The sequence below is a fragment of the Trichosurus vulpecula genome, chromosome 2 (assembly GCF_011100635.1).
Source record: "Trichosurus vulpecula isolate mTriVul1 chromosome 2, mTriVul1.pri, whole genome shotgun sequence".
Taxonomy (NCBI): Eukaryota; Metazoa; Chordata; class Mammalia; order Diprotodontia; family Phalangeridae; genus Trichosurus; species Trichosurus vulpecula.
In genome coordinates, this window is record NC_050574.1 from 13315086 (window position 1) to 13339480 (window position 24395).

Genomic DNA, 24395 nt, shown 5'->3' on the forward strand with positions numbered 1-24395 from the left:
GGGAGGTGAGAAGGAATGAGTGAACTTCACTCTCATTGGAATTGGAATCCCCCTTAAAGGAGGGAATAACATAGACACTCAATAGCATACGAAAATCTATCTTACTCTACAGGAAAGTAGGCGGAAAGGGGATAAAGAGGGTGATAAATGGGAGGGCAGATTGGTGGAGGAGGTAGTGAGAAGCAAACAGTTTTGAGAAGGGACAGGGTGAACGGAGAGAATAGAATCAATGGGAGGCAGGATAGGATGTAGGGAAATGCAGTTAGTCTTTCACAACATGAATATTACAGAAGTGTTTTGCCTGACAACACATGTATAACCTACATCAAATTGCTTGCCATATCAATGTAGGTGGGTGGGGAGGGAAGCAGAGAGAGGATTTGGAACTCAAAGTTTTAAAAATGAATGTTAAAAATCGTTTGTACATGTAGCTCGGAAATAAGATACACAGACAATGGGGTATAAAACTCTAGCTTACCCTAAAGGAAAATAGAAGGGGAAGGTGACAAGAGAAGGGAGGGGTGATACAAGGGAAGGCAGATTGGGGAACAGGCAAATCAGAAGCAAAGCACTTTTGAGGAAGTATAGAGTGAAAGGAAGAGAGAATAGAATAAATGGGGATAGGGGGAATTGAATGGAGGAAGATGCAGTTAGCAATATGTGAAAAAAAATTGAAGCAAGTTTCTCTGATAAGGCTCTCATTTCTCTAATACATAGAGCAATGTGTCAAATTTATAAAAATAAGAGCCATTCTCCAATTGATAAATGATCAAAATAGTAATTGGTTTTCAGATGAAGTAATTAAAGCAATCTATAGCTATATGAAAACATTGTCCAACCCACTATTCCTTGGAGAAATGCAAGTTAAAACATTTCTAAGATACTACCTCATACCTATTAGATTAAATAATAGAACAGAAAAGGTAAATGGCAAATGTCGGAGGGGATATGGAAAAAAATGAGATATTAATGTACTGTGGTCAGAGTTGTGAATTGGTTAAACCATTTTATAGAACAATCCAGAACTATGCCCAAAGGGCTATAAAACCAGGTATACCCTTTGACCTAGCAATACCACTACTAGGTCTGTATCCCAAAAGAGATAACAAACAAAAAGTAAAAGGACCCATATCTACAAAAATATTTCTAGCAGCTTTTATCTAGGGGTGAAGTAGTAGAAATTGAGGGGATGCACATCAATTGGGGAATGGCTGAATAAGTTGTGGCACATAATTCAGATGGAATACTATTTTACTGTAAGAAATAATGAACAGGATAATCTTAGAAAAACCTGGAAAGACTTACTTGGGTTGTTGCAAAGAGAAATGTACTGGGTACAAAGTTATAGCAATGTTGTAAGGTCATCAGCTGTGAATGACTTAGCTATTCTTAGCACTACAATGATCCATGACGACTCTGAAGCACTTAGGATGAAAAATGCTGAACAGCCCCGGAGAAAGAACTGATGTTGTCTGAATATAGGTCAAAGCAACTTTGGTTTTATATTCCATATTCTTTTTTTTTTTTACTTTTTTGTCTATGTTTTCTTTTACAACATGACTATTGTGGATATGTTTCGCATAACTACACATATGTAACCTGTATGGATTTGCTTGCTTTCTCAATGATGGAGGATGAAGAAGAAGGAATGGAGAAAATTTGGAACTCAAAGTTTTAAAAACAAATGTTAAAAATTGTTTTACACATAACTGGGGAATAATTAAATATTAAATAAATACAAAAATACAGACAAAAGCCACAGAAAACTTATCTTAAAAAGAAAGGCCTGGAAATCCACCTCCAACTGTTTTAGAAAATTTCTACCTTACCAGAAATTTAAGTCTATATCCTTAAGCAACTTGTAGGTAAAAAATTCTTTCTCTTTATATCATTTAATACTGCACATCTCCCAAAAGTATTAATATATTTCAAAATCCTCTAAATATCCTTGGTTCTTCAATCTAGGAGTCATCTGTGTGAATCTGATTGCATGTCTAGGCACCAGTGCTCGAGGGATGCAACATCTATATTGTGTATACTTAACAGTGAATTTAATAAATTAATATATTAATTCTTATTGAAACAAATGAAAATTAGCCAAAAATCTTGTCTGACTTGAAAAACAAACAGAAAATTTATTAATTTCATATTAAAGCAAAAATAAAACAAAAAACCAATAATTGTTCTCCAGATGATCTCTACAAAGCTAGAGGATCCTTGAATGAGAACCTCAGGTGGAGAATCTTTCCAGTGAGTCCCATCAAAATGCAACCAAATTTTCCCTAGACTAGTGCCCATTGTGAAACAAAGCTGCTACCCTCCTCCTAAGGTTCACAAACTCTACGGACTAATTTTTCACAGTTGGCTATTATTCTGGGTTGAAGATAATAAGTAGGCCTGATGGAGTAATGTTCCCATGAGTTGCATGTGACTGAAAGAACTTGACAAAGATTCTTTGCCAATGACTGTTCCCCTATTCTTGTGGAGGAGTTATCTGGGATTTAAGGAGAAGAATTTTTAGGCACTTACCTTTCTGATTAGAAATTTCCTCCTCTGGGCACTGCACACAGTCAAAACAGCAGGCAGGCTTCCCTTCACAAGATAGCTTCTTGAATCCAGAACCACAGCTCTCATTGCACACCGACTCTGGAACAGTCTGAGCAGTAAGCAAAGTAAATGCTATTTATAATTACAGAGGGAAAGATTCAATGTTCTATCAAAGTAAATGACATTGCTTTGGTACTGGCTAAGAAAATATTCTACAGGAGAGTTTCAGCGATTACATGTTCGGAAAAATCCATGCTCTATAGACCAGTTGGTGGTAATGGAGTATCTATTACCTTGGCAGTATACTTTCCAGGAATGTGTGTACACCCACACCCACACCCACACCCATACACACACACACACACATACACACACACACACACACACGACCTTTTATATCCAAAGCATTCAAGTAATGCTATACTCATATTCAACATAACCCTACTATATTATAATAAATAATACATGTGCAGCAATATTATACATGATATATAACAAAGGATAATATTACATGTAATAATATATAGTTTATCATATTTGTCCTGCATTAATTGGATACTTTGACATTTAAGAATTGATTCAAAATATTTTAAAATACTGTCATGATTGGCTCTTTTTGTTTGTTATTGATGTACTTGCTGTGAATGAAAAGTAAGTAAATAAAAGAAGAAAGTCTTTTCAGTGAAGTCGCTTGTAGAGGAACTCAAATGAATAAGAATAATTCTTGTGACTTGAAATGAAAAATTGACCCTCAACTTTTTACAGACCTGTGAAATACCCCATATGATTGAATTCTCAGAAATGGTGAAATTTTGATTCAGCAGACTCTTGGGAATAAACTGTCCAACTTTCACAAAAATTTCATTTTGCTTGAAGAAGATCAAATAATTCATGATATCGTATTTAGCCACAGGGTTTCTTTGCTCATCCAAGACCACCGGGTCCCCAGCACTATTATTAAACTGGATGTTCCTCAGAAAGGAGTGGAGCTAAGTGGGAAGAGAAATCTCAGTCACTCTATATTCCCTAAGAGTGTTGTGGGCCCCACAGCAAGATCTGAGAGTAGTGAAGGAAATTAACAAAATAATCTTTCTTTTTCATCAGATATATTGTTTCTTTCTCATGAAAAATGTTACTTATCTTTGTATAATATTTGTGCTAGATGTGTCAAGTTGCTGGAACCTCAGGTTATGATATATGTCATATGCTTTAGTAATAGGGTTTGGATTTCATAATCTGCTTTCTGAGAGGCTATTTCTGGTAGGAAAATTCAGAGATCCACTGAGTTTTGAAGGTGTTGTCATTTTGTTAGCATTCCAAAAATGCTTTGCATAGAGTGCATTAAACATGTACAAGGAGGCATCATTGAACTATGCTCTCAATTATTTGCTCTCAGTTATCTGGTTCATCAGTGTAAAGGGTCAAAAGGAGATATTATAAGGAAAGTTTTTATATTCACTTCTCATCTTTACAGAAATGGGTAGCGGGGACAATTTAGACTACTGATTTTTTTTTGTTCAGTTGCTTCAGTTGTGTCCAACTATTTACAGTCCTATTTGGGGTTTTCTTGGCAAAGATACTGGAGTGATTTGTCCTTTCCTTCTCCAGCTCATTTTACAGATGAGGAAACTGAGGGAAACAAGATTAAGTGACTTGCCCCTGGTCATACAGCAAGTGGCTGAGGCTGGATTTCAGCTTAAGTTTTCCTGATTCGAGGCTGGTGCTCTATCAACTGCAACACCTGTTGTTGCTGTTCAGTCAATCTAGTCATGTCTGACTTTTTGTGACAGTTAGTAAGTATCTGATGCAGTATTTTAACTCAGGATGATAAGATTACCTGACTCTAGATCCTGCATGCTACCCATTGTGCCACCTAGCTGCCCTTAATATAATTATTAGTTACCACTAAAACAGTGGCATGAAGTTTACAAAACTATTTGGTGGAATATGCTTAAAAATGAAACAGATTCTATATGTGATTGTGTTTCTCATGTTTTTTGGAGAAAGATGGTTAATATTTAAATGCAAAATTTCATTGCATGTTCTAACCTAGGCAGTTTTCTGATCTATTAGGAGAAGACACTTTTTGAAATTTATAACCCCAGAAAAGGAGTGTCAGACTAAGAACATGGAGCTAGCACTTTTTGGACTGGATCTTGAGTGAAGAGGAAGGGCTAGGGTTAGATATATGGTGAAACCTAACAATTTCCTTGTGACTTCTTAATAGACAAGTTGACATTTATCCAGTGAACCCTCCAATGCATTAGAATTTATAAAATTAAAGGAGAAAATTCGACTCTTGAGCAACAAAAGATGATAAAGTATCTTGCATTTATTACTGTCCACATTACCATTATGACCATGAACACACATTGACTGCTTCATACTTACCCAACAGGCACTGTATATATAAGAAGTAGAATGAGCTCTTTGAGGGTAGAGGCTGATTCACTAAGGTCTTTGTATTCCCAGAACCCAACTTTGAAGATTTGTTCCATTTTTGATGAAAGGAATTGGCTATTTGAGTGGGATGTACACATTTCAGAAGTAAGACCAAGCATTCTTATTCCTCAGAGACTTGCATAAGCTCTCCCCCAAATCCCTCCAAACACCTGTAAAAATGGCTTGGAACAAATTCTAGAGCTGCAGAACCCACGAAATAGCAGAGGGAAGCAGGGGTCTAGCCCAGGACAGCCTGGATGGTTGCTGGGAAGGGTCTATTGCATAGTGCTGGAGTGGGGCGCAGCTCAGCCTGGGCTGCTCCAGGACAGACCAGACCAGAAGTCAACTGGAAGAGGTCTTGGGGCCATGAATAATTAAGCTGTGGCAGTTACCAGACCTCAACCCACAAACACCAAAGACCATGGAGCAGGTTAGTGGGTAAACTGCTAGACTGGGTCACATAGCAGTCCAGTCACCAGCTCTGGGGGTGGTGGAGGTGGTGTGGTGGTGAAGCTCCAGCATCAGCTGTTTCCTGAGTCCCTGGCTCACATGGTGGGAGGAATCAAGCAGCAGACCAGAGTGGGAGCACAGGGCTTGCTTTGCCCTGCTTAGATCTGGGTTGCGGTCCTGGTTGGCAGCTCTTGGGGGAGGAGGAGAGCTGCTGTGGCAGAGCTTGCAGTGACAGGGGAGTAGAAGTAGCTCTGAAAACAGCAGGGCAGCCCCTAAAGCTTGGGACAAAGCACTCTCTACTCTACAAGCAGTCATACCCTGACAAAAAGCTCAAAGGTCAAGTAGTTGCCTGGGAACATGGCCAGGCAGCGAAAAAGGACACAGACTCAGACTCAGACTCTAAATTCTTTTTTTGGTGACAAAGAAGATCAAAACATACAGCCAGAAAGAAGTCAACAAAGTCAAAGATCATACATCAAAAACCTCCCAGAAAAATATGAATTGGCCATGGAGGAGCTCAAAAAGGATTTGGAAAAGCAAATAAGAGACATAGAGGAAAATTTGGGAAGAGAAATGAGGATGAGAGAAAACCATGAAAAACAAAAAATACTGAAGAAAATAATGCCTTAAAAACAGAGTAACTCAAATGGCAAAAGAGCTCCAAAAAGCCAATGAGGAGAAGAATGCCTTGAAAGGCAGAATGAGCCAAATGAAAAAGAAGGTCCAAAAGACCACTGAAGAAAATACTACCTTAAAAATGAGATTGGAGCAAGTGGAAGCTAGTGACTTTATGAGAAATCAAGATATTAAAAAACTGAACCAAAGGAATGAAAAAATGGAAGACAATGTGAAATATCTCATTGGAAAAACCACTGACCTGGAAAATAGATCCAAGAGAGATAATTTAAAAATTATTGGGCTACCTGAAAGCCATGATCAGAAAGAGAACCTAGATATCATCTTTCAAGAAATTATCAAGGAGAACTGCCCTGATATTCTAGAGCCAGAGGATAAAATAGAAATTGAAAGAATCCACCAATCTCCTCCCGAAAAAGATCCCAAAAAGAAAACTCCTAGGAATAGTGTCATCAAATTCCAGAATTCCCAGGTCAAGGATAAAATATTGCAAGCAGCCAGAAAGAAGAAATTTGAATATTGTGGAAACACAATCAGGATAACACAAGGTCTAGCAGCTTCTACATTAAGGGACAGAAGGGCTTGGAATATGATATTCCGGAGGTCAATGGAGCTAGGATTAAAACCAAGAATCACCTACCCAGCAAAACTGAGTATAATGCTCCAAGGAAAAATATGGATTTTCAATAAAATAGAGGATTTTCAAGCTTTCTTAGTGAAAAGACCGAAGCTGAATAGAAAATTTGATTTTCAAACACAAGATTCAAGAGAAGCATGAAAAGGTAAACAACAAAGAGAAATCTTAAGGGACTTACTAAAGTTGAACTATTTTGCTTACATTCCTACATGGAAAGATGATGTGTGTAATTCATGAGAGCTTTCGCAGTATTAGGGTAGTTGATGGGAATATACATATACATATACATATACATATACATATACATATACATATACATATACGCATACGCATACGCATACGCATACGCATACATATACAAATACATATACATATACATATATATATATACACACACATATGTATAGACAGAGGGCACAGGGTGAGTTGAATATGAAGGGATGATATCTAAAAACAATCAAATTAAAGATATGAGAGGAATACATTGAGAGAGGGAGAAAGGGAGAGATAGAATGGGGTAAATTATCTCACATAAAAGTGGCAAGAAAAAGCAGTTCTGTTGGAATGGAAGGGGGGCAGGGGAGGGGGAATGAGTGAATCTTGCTCTCATTGGATTTGACTAGAGGAGGGAATAACATACACATTCAATTGGGTATCTTACCCCACAGGAAAGAAGGAGGAAGAAGATAGAAAAGGGGGGATGATAGAAGGGAGGGCAGATAGGGGGAGGAGGTAATCAAAAGCAAACACCTTTGAAAAGGGATAGGGTCAAGGGAGAAAATTGAATAAAGGGGGACAGGATAAGAGGCAGCGAAATATAGTTGGTCTTTAACAACATGAGTGTTGTGGAAGGGTTTTACATAATGATACATGTGTGGCCTATGTTGAATTGCTTGCCTTCTTAGGGAGGGTAGGTGGGGAGGGAATAGGGGAGAGAATTTGGAACTCAAAGTTTTAAAAGTAGATGCTCAAAAAAAGTTGTTTTTGCATGCAGCTGGGAAACAAGATATATAGGGAATGGGTCATAGAAATCTATCCTATCCTACAAGAAAGTAAGGGGAAAGGGAATAGAGGGGGAATGGGGTGACAGAAGGGAAGGCTGACTAGGGAATGAGTCAATCAGAATATATGCCATTTTGGAATGGGGGGAGGGTAGAAATGGGGAGAAAATTTGTGACTCAGAATCTTGTGGAAATCAATGTTGAAAACTAAAATATTAAATAATAGAATAATTGTTAAGAGAAAAAAAGGGGTTTCCTCACAACAAGAACAAAAAAAGAAAGTAAGGGCTATCCAGAATAGAATGAAAAAATTATCCATCAAATTTCCATTGCCTGATGTACAAAGATATCATAAACAGGTTGTTGTGCTCATATCACTATGTGGTTTTCTCCACATACCCTCCATTTCAGACAAAGAAAACTGTTTGCTTTTCTCTTAATTCAGTATCCCATTTTCAACTCTGAATTTTAACAAGCTGCCCTTCATGACTGCAATATGTTGCCTTCTGATTTCTACCTCTTAAAATATTTTTCTTCATTCACAGCTTATCTGCATGGAGTCTATCATTATTCACTCATTCAACGAGGATTTACTAAACACCTACTGTGTGCTAGATGATATTAATATGAAGACAAAAATGAAATAGTTCTTAACTTCAAGGAGCTTCCATTCACCAGAAGCAGCTGGTGGCTGCACTGGATCCCTATAACCTCCAGGCTCAAGTGTAAAGTGCTCTGTTTGGTATTTAAAGCTCCTCTTAATCCAATCACTACCTGCCTGTTGAGCTTTCTTAAATCTTAATTTTCACCACAAACTCTGTGATTCAGCTACACTGGCGCACTTGCTGTTCCTCAAGCATCACAGCTCATCCAACATCTCCCTGCATTTGCACTGGCTGTCTTCCACATCAGGAATGCTCCGACACCTCAGTTCTCTGATCTTCCCTGGCTTCCTTCAAGGCTGAAATTCCATCTGCTGCAGGAGGCCTTACCTACGCCACCCTATATTGCTATGTCCCTTTCAGAGTACTTTCTCTCTCTCTTTCTCTCTCTCTCTCTCTCTCTCTCTCTCTCTCTCTCTCTCTCCATTTATCTCTCTTTGTCTTTCCCCTTCCCCCATATATACATGCAAAATATATGTATATTTACAGTTGCACATATGTATGTATAGATATTTACATATATTTGTAAATATATTCTGTGTACCAGGTTACTTATATGTCATCTCCCTCATTAGAATGTACACTCCTTAGGGCAAGGACTGTTTTTGCATTTCTTTCTATTCCTAGGGCATCCCACAATGCCAAATACATAGTAAATGCTAAGTATACTGATAGACTGACTGACTGGCTCATTTGGAGGGAATGTTACCTGCCAGGGTTGAAGAGTGAAATTTTCTCCATGTCTCTCAAATCCCATTTCTGTTCTCATCAGGAACATTTCATGGAGGGCCCATGCCACAGCATACACAGCATTGTAGGTAGAGTAACTCAAGCTAGACATGATCATGTCAAAATATTCTAGAGGCAGATCTTCCAGTGAAGCATTTGGTAAACATTCCCCTCTCTCTAGTTTTGCAAACTCATCTGAACAATTGAAAGTTGAATGCCAAAAGCTCTTCAGGAAAATGTCTGCTGGATATTTCACAGGGTTAACACTCTTGAGAAAATCAGAAAAACCAGGAGGTTCACAAGTCTGGTGTTTAAATACTAGAGCACCATGAAAAGCATAACTATCAAAATGACGGGCTCTCAGAGTAATATCCAAGTCAGACGTGATGATCCACAATTTCAATGATGTAAAAATAAGAGGTTGAGAATGTCTGAGGATAATGAGTGAATCTGCATCCCCGTGGATGATGATTACTTTGGCTGATGATGCTATGATCCTGGGCATGAAAGCTACATGAGAGTCATCTTGACGTCTCTCACTGACAGGGATCTTTTCTATAAATGCCACACAGATATTTCTCCTGGACATCTCTTCTGCAGTATTCCAAAGAAATTTTTCTCCTCTCATGTCATCTGTGGAAGTCAGCCCTACCCAGGTCCATGCAAAATGGAGCAGTAGCTGAACTATGCCCACAGAGAGAAAGGAGTCCTTAGGAGCCATCTGATAAAGGGAAGGAAATTGGACTTTGTCATGCAGGAGAGGATCAAATGGACCATAGGTGATCTGAATGGAAAAAAGTGTGTGACATTCTGAGTTCCATGAAAGTGGTGGGGATGAAAGTCTAGAAGGAAAATGTATCAAAAAGGCCATGTATCTTGATTGGGAGAAAATTCTATGGGCTCATGAGGCACTGATCAAGCAGTAAATTCTAATCACCCCAATATTTATCCCTTTCTGAGATCCCCTAGAAGACAAGTATTAAAGACATATTTTTATGGTACTGTGTACATCAGCCAGTACCTCTCCTAGTCCGTACCTTCTAAACTTTATAATTTCTATTCCTCTTTATTTGGAATTTGAATTGACTTACTCAGTGAAAGTATCATTTTTACTATGCTTTGTTTAAGAAAATAATGAATGGTGACCAAAAAGCTAAAATGAAATTTAAGTAGGTATATATATATATATATATATATATATATATATATATATATATATATATATATATATATATGAATAATTTTGGAGATTGAACTTAAAAACAGAAAATCACTCAACAAGAACACTAGTCTTTGTGGTTTAACCACTGTTTTTTTTAAATGAAAACTAGATATTTTTACATTGTAAGGGGCTTGTGATTGATCCAACACGGGAGAGAGAGAGAGAAAAAAAAATTTAAAGCCAGGTTCTTCATTTCTGCAACATAAAACAACAGCTATAAATACCAAAGGGAAGAATAATGGTTAAACTGCTCATGAAAAGCTACCACCAACAACCAGAATCAAGATTCTTAAACTGGAATGAATGAATGTAGAAAAATAAACCGCATAAAAATTAGGGCAGTATATACACCAAAATAAAAAAATACACATTAAAAAATAAAGTTATGGTAAGAAGACCACATCCAGGTTACACGCTCAGATAATTCTCAGTCATTTTGTTTTTTCACTCTTGTTCCCCAAACCCCACATTCATCAGGTTGTCATGTCTATTCAGTTCTATCTCCACATCTATCCCTTAATTGCACAGTCAGTATGTGAGTCTGCACTGTGACCTCCTATCCTTGACCCCTCAACTCTTTCCCAGGCCATTTTCCCTACAATGGTCACTCTCTCTTTTCCTTGTCTCAATCCCTCAGTGAACCAATTCAACTCAGTACTGTCCTCCCCTCTTGAATCCCTAGCCTTCTTGTCTTTTCACCAGTTGCACCCTATCAAACCTCAGCCTTGGATCCCTCCCACTTTTTGCCACATTCACTCCTACACACATACTAGGGAATAAAGGTGGAGAAAATCACAGTCATTCTGACTGGGTCCATTACAAATTTATGTCACACCTGCCTTATTAATTCACTATGCCACTCTCCATAGCAAGTCTTCAAAACTTTTCATTACTCTTCAAAACTCCTGTGGCTCCCCTTCCCCTCCCCTCTCATCTGAGAATATTGCCTCATATTTTACAGAAAAAAATTGTGGCCATTCACCATGAACTTCATCTTCTCTCTTCCTCATCTGCTATAACTCATCTGTATTACGCCACTACTTCCTCCTTCACATCTGTTGAATGCAATGAAATTACCTTACTCTTTACCAAGATTAACTGCTATACCTACTAAAGCAAGCCTATTCCATCTTATCTCCTCCAACAAACTGCCTCCTCAGTCATCCCCACTCTCTCAATTAATTTCAGCCTCTCCCTCTCTGGTGGCTTATTCCATACTGCCTACAAACACAGTCATGTCTCCCCAATCCTCAAAAAAAGACAGCCAAGCCTTATTTGATCTTTCTATCCTCACTAAATACTATCCTATTATCTCTTCTGCCATGCTAAATTTGAAAAGACTGTCCACAATAGGTTTCTCCAGTTTCTTCTCACTCTTAACCCCTTGCAGTCTGGATTCTGATATTATCAATTCACTGAAACTGATCTCTCCAAAGTTATCACGATCTCTTAGTTTCCAAGTCCAATGACCTTTTCTCAGTTCTGACTCTCTTCAGCCTATCTGCTCTGTTGATCACCCTCTCCTCCTTGATACTTTATTCTCTCTAGGTTTTCAGGACACCACTCTCCTGGTTCTCCTCCTACTAGATGACTACTCTTTCTTAGTTTCCTTTGCTATAACTTCATTCAGATCATGCCCTCTAACAATGTGTCCTACAAGGATGTGTCCTGGGCCTTCTTCCATTCTCCAACTGCCTTTCAGACATCTCAAAGTGGATGTCCAGTAGGTGTCCTAAGTTCAACATGTCCGAAACAGAGTTCATTATTGTTTCCCCCCACCACATCGCCTCCTACCTTTCCTATTACTGAAGAGACCAATATCATACTCCCAGTCCCTCCAGCTCAAAACCTATTTGTCGCTGTCAACTCCTCACTATCTCTAAACCCTCATATCCTTCATATCCCAGCTGTTGCCAAGGCCTGTTGATTTCACCTTTGCAAAAGCTTGTGAATACATCTCTTTCTTCCTCTAATGTTCCCACTACCCTGATACAGGCACTTTTCACCTCATGCTTGGATGATTGCAGTAGCTGCTGGTGGGTTTGCCTTTCTTAAGTCTCTCTCCACTCCAATCCATTCTCCATTCAGCCACCAAAATGATTTTCTTAAAGTGCACGTCTGACCCATAGTCATAGTAAATTCCAGTGGCTCCCTATCACCTCCAGGGTCAAATAGAAAATCCTTGTCATTCAAAGTCCTTTATATCCTGGCATCAACTTCCCTTTTTAGTCTTCTTATAAACTTACTCCTCAATGTGTACTCATTGATCCATTGATGCCAGCCTCTTGCTGGTCCATGAACAAGCTATTCTGTCTCTTGACTCCTATTTTTTCTGACCGTCTCCTTCATCTGGAATGCTTTCCCTATTCATCTTTGCCCACTGACTTCCCTACTTCCTTCAAGTCTCAACAAAAATTTCTTCATCTACAGAAAGATTCCTTCTGATTCTAGTGCCTCTTTTAATCCTTTCCTATTTATCCAATATGAGCAGATAGGGGGCACAGTGGATAAAATGCCTGGCCGGGAGTCGGGAAGACTCATCTTTGTGAATTCAAATCTGACTTCAGACACTTAGTATTTGTGTAACCCTGTGCAAGTCATTAACCCTGTTTGCTTTAGTTCCTCATGTGTAAAATAAATTGTAGAAGGAAATGAGAAACCGCTTCAGTATCTTTGCCAAGAAAACCTCAAATGGGTTTACAAAGAGTCAAAGATGACTGAAACAACTGAACAACAAATTTATCCTTCATAAAGCTTGTTTGTACATATTTGTTTATTGACTCGCCCACTAGACTGTGAGCTTCTTGAGGACAAGAACTGCCTTTTGCCTCTTTTTTTTATCCCTAACTCTTAGCATAGTGTCTAGCACATAATAGGCATTTTGTAAATATTTATTGACTGAATTAATGAATGATGTGTCACCAATCCCATTTCCCATGAAATATTAAGTGCCTTAATTGTTCTTTCTGTATCCTGACTCTCCCCTCTCTCTCATCCATCCTCCTCATTGATAACAAATTGAAATTCCTTAATGTGTTTTGCATGACTACACATTCATAACCTACATCAAATCTTTTGCCTTCTCAATGAGGGAGGAAGGGAGATAATTTGGAACTCCAGATTTGAAAACAAGAATGTTAACATAGTTTATACATGTAATTGGGGAAAAAATAAATATTAAAGTAAAAAAAATTGACATTCCTAAGGTAGGAAGCTATGTCATTGTCCTATAACATGCTTCACTGGCTCCATATTTCCTTCAGAATCAAGTAAAAGCTTTTCTGGGGGGCATTTAGAGCCCTTTGCAATTTGGCTCCATGTCTTTCCAGGTTTAGTTTGCATTTTCCCTCTTTATTTTATGTTTTTTAACCTGTTTCATAATTTCATGCTTGTTGTAAAGCATCAGGAACATTTTGGACACATGAATTTACCTGAAGGTAGCAGAGTTATTCTTTCAGATAATTTTAGCAATTATCCAAATGGAGTAAAATGTTTTTACTATAATCACGCCAGCTTTTCTTGCATTATTAATTCAACCTGTAGACAAGTGTGTTGCTCAGAATATAAAATGTTATGGAAATTTCAAGGATATAAAATGTTATGGAGATTTCAAGGATGTTGGTTTATTACATAAGCAAGCCCTATACAGAACTTTCAATCTTATAAAATTTTTAAATGCTGTTTGGGTCTCAAGCTTTTGAAAAGTGAAATATCAAAGGGCTTGGAGAAAAAAAAATACTCTATTTTCCAACTGACTCTTCTCCACACATGGAATTCTAACCTTCATCTCTGTGACTTTCTGTGGGTTGTCCCTCATGTCTGGAAATTGCTTCCTTTTTCACTTCTTCTTGAAATTTTTGGTTCCATTCAAGACTCATCTTCTATCGACTCCTAGCTAATATCTTTATTGATTACCTCAATTGTTTGAACTTGCTCTGCCTCCAAAATAAATATGCCATAATTATTTTGCATATATTTTGCATCTGATTATTTTTGTATCTGTTGTTTTATTCCAACAGAATACAAGCACCTTAAGAGATGAAGGGATTTGTAGGGTTTTTTTAAAAAAAATATCAAGTGTCACCAGTACCTAAAATGCCTGAAATATAGGAGGAATGTAAGAAACACTTAACAAATCAAATTAAAAAGAATTCTGAATTTTGCCACTCGCAAAACTTTCAATTCTCCCAAGGGCAAACGATGCTTTTCTATTCATCTTTGGTTCCCTTTTTTCCACATTTGGTGCATTTATTTTAAAACCTAAATTTATGGGGGGAAAAAGATTAATCATGAACCAGGCAGTTTTATACAAAGACTGAAAGTATAGTTCAATATTAATAAACACCATTAACATAACTGATAAAATTAGAAAAAAAAATATCCCAGAATACATGATTGATAGAGAAAAATCTTTGGTGAAGAATAATAATTTTTATGGTAAAAATACTGGCAAATAAAAGGACCATTTTTGATATGATGTATAGTACATATGTCAAAGCGAAGGCTTACAGATGTATCATTTTCAATGGAGATACATTGAAAGCTTTCCCAATAAATACAAGAGTAAAGTAAGGATCATCAGATAGGGTAGCTAGGTGGCATAATGGATAAAGTGCAGGGTATGGAGTCAGTAAGACTGATCTTTGTGAGTTCAAATCTGGCCTCAGACACTAAGTTGTGTGATTGTGGATAGGCCACAACCCTGTTTGGCCTCAGTCTCCTCATCTGCAAAATGAACTTGAGGAGGAAATGGGAAGCCACTCCAGTGTCTTTGCCAAGAAAACCCCAATTGGGGTCAGAAAAGGTCAGACATAACTGAAAAAATGACTTAGCAAAAAGTTAGGATGTCTTACTCTATTATTGTTATTTGACATTGTTCTAGAAATAATATAAAGCATAGTTGAGAACTTTGATGTCAGAGATTAGAATGACTGTATGTTAAATTTGTCTCTAATACTGTGCAGCAAAAGGAGAAAAATACAGTTATCCTTTCCAAATTATTTTTGTACATCTTGACAATTCTCTCTTGTCCAACATGAGCAGGTGTCCATCTGATGACCACTTTATGACCACCTAGTCAGGGGAGATATTCCTTACTGTGCCCAACTCATGACCCTGCTGATATGCTGTTTTATTTTAGCTTATACATCATACATCAGCCAACGGAGTTATTCCGTATCTGCTATAGCTGTTCTTGAGTGTTTACATAGCTAATCTTATAAAAATAGGGCTCTGGAAGGTGGGGGACATCTCAGATCATGAGGAAAATCTGAGTTCCACTTCATCAGAGGAGATCATGGACTCTTTAATAAAGTGCCATTAGCTCAGAGCTCTGCCTCAGTTTCTCTTATTGTAGGTTGGATAATTTTTATCCCCACAGACAAACTGACCTTCCCTATGAGCCCCATACAGGACACTCCATCTCCTATTTGCATTTGCACCAGCAGTCCCACGTGCCTGGAATGCACTCTCTCCTTACCTCTGCTTTGTATAGTACATCTTTACTTAGAAAAAAGAGATCAAGTTCTATTTACCACAGGAAACCTTTCCTAATGTCCCCAAATACCAGCATTTTCCCTCTTAAGCTAATTCCTACTTACCACACCATACATATTTGTATCTATTCCCTTTGTAATTATGCTTTATTTTTATATGTTCTTGTCCTATAAGAATGCAAACTGTTTTTCAGTAGGCACTGTTTATTTCTTTGTTTTTGCATGCCTGGCACCTAATGTAATGTCTAGTACATACTAAGGATTTCACAAATACTTGTTGATTGATTAGTTACCAAGATATCTTCCAGATCCTTTTTGAAGGAAGAATGACAAAAAGTGGAAGGATATTCATTTCCTAGAATGTCACGATGACAATATCAAAAAAATGAGAGTATCAATTTATATATTTAGTGATTTACCAATGCAGTTGCCAAGGGTGCACTATAAAAAGCAGGATAATACAGTACTAACATCCATTTGCAGGAATAAAAGTTTTAAATCTAGAATATTAAAGTTAATAATGCAGGGAGATATGCATTAAAAGGGAAATAGCACACCTAGAATTCAAGTAATATTATTATAAAGCAATGTTTATTAAAAGTATGTGGCATAGTTTGACAAGGAAAAAAGAAGGTCCTTGGAATGTACAAGGTAAGGAAAAATCAAAAACAAATTCAATATTCCAATGGATAGAAATTACTTGGGTGAAAACTCCATGTTTGATAAAAGTAGAAATAAAAGAGAGTAGTTCAGTAGAAATCAAGTTCTGACCAACATCTTCCACCCTATGAGTTAGCTAAGCAGCAGAGTGGATAGAGAATTGACCATACAGTCAGAGGGATCTGAGTTCACATTTGGTCTCAGACTATTAGTTCTGTGACCAAACAATTCACTTAACCTCAATTTGCCAGAGTTCCCTCATCTACATAATGAAGACAATAAGATTATGTGTCTTCCAAGATTATTGCAAGGAGAAAGTGAAAAAAATAAGTATAAAGGTTTTTTTTCAAACCTTACAATGCTATGTAGATGCTGACTAGTATTATATATCATAATAAATAAAAAAATTGAAACATGACCTGAGAATTAGAGGTCATATCATAAAACAATATAAAATACAATGAGATCATATACCTTTTAACAACTGTGGCAAGCCATTAACTGATGGAGTGAGAACTCAGATTGCAGCAAGTTTTTCTCTCTATTTCTTGGGGGTTTTTTTGAAAATGGCTAATACAGAAATTTGTCTTGCAAGACTTCATATTTGTAATGGGTTTTGTACTATTTACTTTCTTGACAAGGGAGATGGGTCAAGGTAGGGAGAGAATTAGAAACTTAAAGATAAAATTGATTTTTAAAAATGTAATCCTGTCTAGGGGCTGCTAGGTGGCACAGTGAATAGAGCACTGGCCCTGTAGTCAGGAGGACCTGAGTTCAAATCCAGCCTCAGACACTTGACACACTTACTAGCTCTGTGACTTTGGTCAAGTCATTTAACCCCGATTGCCTTGCCTTCCTCCCTCAAAAAAAAAAAACCGTGAAAAAAACATTAAAAAGTAATCCTGTCTAATGGAGGGAGTAATGATACTAAATTGGTAAGACTGGAATCCTAAACCCAGTTCTGCTACAAACGATCTCTGGGATCTTGGAAAACTAAGTGATATGGCCACATGGAACAAGTAGTGAATTTGGAGTCAGATAGAGAACCTGGACTTGAATCCATGCCCTGCCATTTACTATTTAGATCACTTTGGAAAAGTCAGATAATTTATCTGTATCAGTTTCTTAATCTCTCAAAGGAGGGAAAAGATGACAGACACAACAAGCCATACCTGTGGGAACTTGTAGAGTTCTAGTAGGGACCCCATCTGGACAGATAATGTAGATGTTGCTCCTCCGATGACAGCCACTGACTTATCATGAGTCCTGCAGCTGTAATTAGGCATAGTTTGACTTTGGCCTGATAGCCACTTCAGGGAGCTCTCCAAGGTCCTCTCATCACTGTGGTAGGTGTTATAGAGATGGTATCCCAAGGTAATGTTAGGTAAGAGGTTGGGATTTTGGTTGATTTCCTCCACAGCAAACACCAGGGCCAGGACCTGCTGATAATTTTTGTGCATCAACCTGTGGATGAGAAAAATGTTAGACAACAAGATGAGGATGCTAAGGGTGGAAATTATCTCCAGACAATGGGCTTCAGATGAAGGAACTCTAGTTGCATTACAAAGACTAATCTTCCAGAGAGCATGGCTCAGCCAGCTTGGCTAGCACAGAGCAATACCTGTCTTGTACATATTAATTTTCTTTACATTCCTAGCCTGTTGCAAATTCTAGAATGAAAAATCGTCTCTCAGGAGTATTACCATTGTAATATCTGTTTGAGTATTCTATTCATTTAGAAGTCTAAAAAATGTATAGCATATTGAACACCTTAGAGGCAACTAGGTGACTCAGTAGATAGAGTGCTGGCCCTGGAGTCAGAAAGACCTGAGTTGAAATCTAGCCTCAAACATCACTAGCAGTATAACACTGGACAAGTGACTTAATTTCTATTTGCCTTAATTCACTTGAGAAGGAAATGGCAAACCACTCCAGTATCTTTGCCAAGAAGGCTTCATGAAGAGTAAGACATGACTGATCAACTGAACCACAACAAACCTTGAACAGCTACCACATTAAGGTCTCTGCTATGATAAAAGACAAAATATGAACAAGGCAAAGCTGAACCTTGGAGTCAAATTTATGAGTCAGATAAATCACACAAGCACAAGGCATGACACTCTGAAGCAAGGATCAGATCAGTGGGATAAATCTCAATATAATTTCAAAGGAAGAAGTAATATCATCTGGTGTAAGGAGAAATACATATAGTTTCACAGAGAATATGGACATTGAGTTGGACTGGGAAGAACATGTAAGATCTCAGTAAGAAGAAATGGCAAAGAAGGAAATAAAGGAAGAAGGAATGGAATAAGCAAAGGTATAGAGCTAAGAAATATGTAGGCACTTTCCAGAAATTATTCTACTATCATGAGATTATAGATTTGCTACTGGAAAAGAACTTAGAAGTGATTTACTCTGACCCCCATCCTTTTACAGCTGTGGAAACTGAAGCCCAAAGGAGAAATAACTTGATGTAGGCCACACAGGTATTGTGGCTGAGCTAGGACTGTCCCACTGATATTATCTCAATATTAATGAAAGGGATCAGTTTGATTAAGTATAGTGCTTGAGCAGGAAGGTAATAAGAGACAAGGTTGCGAAAAGTGGTTTAAAGAATTAAGGGGGTGAGAGATGCATTGAATTTATTCATTAGGCAACGTGAAGCCATCCAGCCTCATTTTCTTCTCGTTTCTTTTTTAATATATTTAGTTTTCAGCATTGATTTTCACAAGAGTTTGAATTACAAATTTTCTCCCCATTTCTACCCTCCCCTCCCACTCCAAGATGGCATATATTCTGGTTGCCCTGTTCCCCAGTCAGCCCTCCCTTGTGTCATCCCACTCCCTTCCCATCCCCTTTTCCCTTCCTTTCTTGTAGCGCAGGATAAATTTCTACACCCTATTGCCTGTGTATCTGATTTTCTAGTTGCATGCAAAAATTTTTTTTTGTTTTTGGAACATCTGTTTTTAAAACTTTGAGTTCCAAATTCTCTCCCCTCTTCCCTCCCCACCCACCCTCCCCAAGAAGTCAAGCAATTCAACATGGGCCACATGAGTATCGTTATGTATAACCCTTCCACAATACTCATGTTGTGAAAGACTAACTATATTTTGCTTCTTCCTAACTTATCCTCTTTTATTCAATTTTCTCGCTTGACCCTGTCCCTTTTCGAAAGTGTTTGTTTTTGATTACCTCCATCCCTATCTGCCCTCCCTTCTATCATCCCCCCCCTTTTTTGTCTTCTTCCTCCTTCTTTCCTGTGGGGTAAGATACCCAATTGAGTATGTATGGTATTCCCTCCTCAGGTCAACTCTGATGAGAGCAAGATTCATTCATTCCCCCTCACCTGCCTTCTCTTCTCTTCCTATAGAACTGCTTTTTCTTTTTTTTCCAAAATAAATATTTATTAATACACCATTTTATAAAATAAAATGGGTCACATTGACAACCAAATGTAAGATTATTGCTTTTTGATTATTTAAAAAAATTGTTACTACAAAATGGTTCCTTAAAAGCTCTTTTCTTTTTTTGTATTGATTTTTTTTATTAATTTTTATTTTTAGTTTACAACATTCAGTTCTATATAATTTTGAGTTCCAGATTTTTTCCCTCCCTCCCCCCTCCCTCCCCAAGATGGCATGGAATCCCATATAGCTTCCATGTATAACTTCGCATTGAATTAATTTACACACTAGTCAAGTTATGGAGAAGAACTGTGATCAATGAAATGAATCATGCGAGAGAAGAAATAGGATCAAAAAAAAATAAACCAACCGCAAAACAAAAACAAAAGAGAGAAAAGGGGAAAAAAAGCAGGGGGAGGAAGGCTACCATGAAGTGTGCCTCAATCTGCATTCATACTTCATAGTTTTTTCTCTGGATGTAGACAGCATTCTCCATCGTGAGTCCTTTGGAGTTGTCTTTGTACCTTGTGTTGCTGAGAAGAGTGAAGTCTGTCAGGGTTAGTCCTCACAGAATCCATATATCTGTGGTTGTGTATAATGTTCTTCTGGCTCTTCTCTGCTCACTTAGCATTATATCGTGTAGGTTTTCCCAGGTTGTTATGAAGTCCGTATCATCCCCATTTTTTATGGCACAATAGTACTCCGTTACCTTCATATACCACAGCTTGTTCAGCCATTCCCCAATTGATGGGCATCCCTTTGATTTCCAGTTCTTAGCTACCACAAAAAGAGCTGCTATAAATATATTTGTACATATGGGTCCTTTTCCCGCTTGTGTGATTTCTTTGGGATACAACCCTAGAAGTGGTATTACTGGGTCAAAGGGTATGAACATTTTTATAGCCCTTTGGGTGTAGTTCCAAATTACTCTCCAAAATGGCTGGATCATCTCACAACTCCACCAGAAATGTAACAATGTTCCAATTTTCCCCCATCCTCTCCAGCATTTATCATTTTCCTGTTTTGTTATTTTAGCCAATCTGATAGGAGAGATGTGGTAGCTAAGAGTTGTTTTGATTTGCATTTCTCTAATCAGTAGTGATTTCGAGCATTTTTTCATATGCCTATAGATATCTTTAATTTCGTCCTCTGAAAACTGCCTGTTCATATCCTTTGATCATTTCTCAATTGGGGAATGGTTTGTATTCCTATATATTTGGCTCAGTTCCCTGTATATTTTAGAAATGAGGCCTGTATCAGAGACACTAGTTGTAAAGATTTTCTCCCAGTTTTCTGCTTCCCTCCTAATTTTTGTTGCATTGGCTTTTTTTGTACAAAAACATTTCAATTTAACATAATCAAAATTATCCATTTTGCATTTTGTAATGCTCTCTAACTCTTGTTGGGTCATGAATTCTTTTCTTTTCCATAAATCTGATAAGTAAACTATTCTTTGCTCTACCAAATTACTTATAGTATCAGTCTTTACTCCTAAATCATGAACCCATTTTGACTTTATTTTGGTATATGGTGTAAGATATTGGTCTATGCCCAGTTTCTGCCCTACCATTTTCCAATTTTCCCAACAGTTTTTGTGAAATAGTGAATTATTAGCCCAGAAGCTGGCCTCCTTGGGTTTATCAAAGAGTTATAGTTGTTGACTTCTCCGTCTTGTGTTCCTATCCTATTCCACTGATCCACGGTTCTGTTTCTTAGCCAGTACCAGGTAGTTTTGATGACTGCTGCTCTATGGTACAGTTTAATATCTGGTATGGCTAGGCCACCTTCTCTAGCATTTCTTTTCATTAATACCCTAGATATTCTAGACCTCTTGTTCTTCCAGGTGAATTTTGTTATTATTTTGTCCAGCTCAGTAAAATAATTTTTTGGTAGTTCAATTGGTATGGCACTGAATAGATAGATTCAGAACTGCTTTGTCTTGCCACTTTTATGCGAGATAATTTACCCCATTCTATCTCTCCCTTTCTCCCTCTCCCAATATATTCCTCTCTCATCCCTTAATTTGATTTTATTTCTTTTAGATATCTTCAACTCACCCTGTGCCTGCTGTCTCTGTCTCTCTCTCTATACACACACACACACACACACACACATATATATATACATACATGCACCCTCACATATACATATATATATATATACATAAACATATATACACACATATATATGCGTATTCCCTTCAGCTACCCTAATGCTGGGGTCTCATGAATCATACACATCATCTTTCCATGTAGGAATGTAAACAAAACAGTTCAACTTTAGTAAGTCCCTTGCAATTTCTTTTTCTTGTTCTTTTTCTTGATTACCTTTTCATGCTTCTCTTGATTCTTGTGTTTGAAAGTCAAATTTTCTATTTAGCCAGCTCTGGTCTTTTCACTGAGAAAGCTTGAAAGTCCTCTATTTTATTGAAAATCCATATTTTGCCTTGGAGCATGATACTCAGTTTTGCTGGGTAGGTGATTCTTGGTTTTAATCCTAGCTCCATTGACCTCCAGAATATCATATTCCAAGCCCTTCGATCTCTTAATGTAGAAGCTGCCAGATCTTGAGTTATTCTGATTTGTGTTTCCACAATACTCAAATTGTTTCTTTCTGTCTGCTTGCAGTATTTTCTCCTTGACCTGGGAGCTCTGAAATTTGGTGACAATATTCCTAGGAGATTTCTTTTTGGGATCTATTTGAGGAGGTGATCGGTGGATTCTTTCAATTTCTATTTTGCCCTGTGGCTCTAGAATATCAGGGCAGTTCTCCTTGATAATTTCTTGAAAGATGATGTCTAGGCTCTTTTTTTGATCATGGCTTTCAGGTAGTCCAATAATTTTTAAATTCTCTCTCCTTGATCTATTTTCCAGGTCAGTGGTTTTTCCAATGAGATATTTCACATTGTCTTCCATTTTTTCATTCCTTTGGTTCTGTTTTATAATATCTTGATTTCTCGTAAAGTCACTAGCTTCCACTTGCTCCAATCTAATTTTTAAGGTAGTATTTTCTTCAGTGGTCTTTTGGACCTCCTTTTCCATTTGGGTAATTCTGCCTTTCAAGGCATTCTTCTCCTCATTGGCTTTTTGGAGCTCTTTTGCCATTTGACTTAGTCTATTTTTTAAGGTGTTGTTTTCTTCAGTATATTTTTCAGTATTTTTTGGGTCTCCTTTAGCAAGTCATTGACTTGTTTTTCATTGTTTTCTCGTATCCTTCTCATTTCTCTTCCCAATTTTTCCTCTACTTCTCTAACTTGCTTTTCCAAATCCTTTTTGAGCTCTTCCATGGCCTGGGACCAGTTCATGTTTTTCTTGGAGGCTTTTGTTGTAGGCTCTTTGACTTTGTTGATTTCTTCTGGCTGTATGCTTTGGTCTTCTTTGTCACCAAAGAAAGATTCCAGAGTCTGAGACTGAATCTGAGTGCGTTTTCGCTGCCTGTCCATGTTCCCAGCCAACATACTTAACCCTTGAGTTTTTCAGCGGAGTATGACTGCTTGTAGAGTTAAGAGAACTATATTCCAAGCTTGCGGGGATGCACCAGCTCTGCCACACCAGCACTCCTCCTTCCCCAAGAACCCCCAACCCGGACTGCACTTAGATCTTCAGCAGGCTCTTCACTCCTGCTCTGATCCGCCACTTAATTCCTCCCACCAGGTGGGCCTGGGGCCAGAAGCAACTGCAGCTGTACTTCTGTAGCTGCCCCACCTCTGCTGCCCCCAGGGTGGTGGCCAAACCACAAACTCCCTGTCCCCAGCAGCTTTTCCCACTAACCTTCTCTGTTGTCTTTGGTATTTGTGGGTTGAGAAGTCTGGTAACTGCCATAGCTCACTGATTCAGGGTGCCAGGGCCCGCTCCGCCCAGCTCCTGCTCTGGTTGGTCTGCGTGGCCCACGCTGGGCTCTGCTCTGCTCTGCTCCTGCTCCCAGTTCCGTGTGGGATAGACCTTACCCAGAGACCATCCAGGCTGTCCTGGGCTGGAGCCCTGCTTCTCTCTGCTACCTTGTGAGTTCTTCAGTTCTAGAATTGGTTCAGAACCATTTTTATAGGTTTTTGGAGGGACTTGGTGGGGAGCTCATGCTAGTCCCTGCTTTCCAGCCACCATCCTGACTCTGCACCCCACCCCCATCCAGCCTCATTTTCAGTCTTTCTGCAGGGTCTGACACTGTTGATCACCTTCTCCTCGTTGATACTACCTTTTCTCTAGAGTTTTGGGGCCCCACTCTTTCCTACTTTTCTTCTGACCTATCTGATCATTCCTTCTCACTCTCCTATGCTGGATCTTAATCCACATCACACAATTTAACCCGCAGGATTCTGTACTTGGTCCTCTTCTGCTTTTAAACCACTTCACTTGATGATCTCACCGTTAATCACCGTCTCTATGATAGCTGCTGTTGTCATTGTTGTGTTTATTGCTGTTGTCCAATGCTTTTGTAATCTCAAATTTGATAGCTGGTCCTATTAAGATAACGGAAGATAAAGGAAGGGGGAAACTGAGAATTACATTAT

General features: G+C 38.2%; 1 protein-coding gene across 1 annotated transcript in view; it reads right to left on the reverse strand.

The window, feature by feature from the left end:
• LOC118836258 (vomeronasal type-2 receptor 26-like) overlaps positions 1-24395 on the reverse strand; it is a 43343-nt gene that overhangs the window by 13936 nt on the left and 5012 nt on the right. Inside the window, exons 2-6 of the mRNA XM_036743592.1 lie at positions 17654-17945; positions 9085-9888; positions 3315-3536; positions 2744-2746; positions 2530-2656 (exon numbers count right to left, since the gene is read on the reverse strand). Of these exons, the coding sequence (XP_036599487.1) occupies positions 2530-2656; positions 2744-2746; positions 3315-3536; positions 9085-9888; positions 17654-17945 (1448 nt within the window). The remainder of the gene's footprint in view (positions 1-2529; positions 2657-2743; positions 2747-3314; positions 3537-9084; positions 9889-17653; positions 17946-24395) is intronic.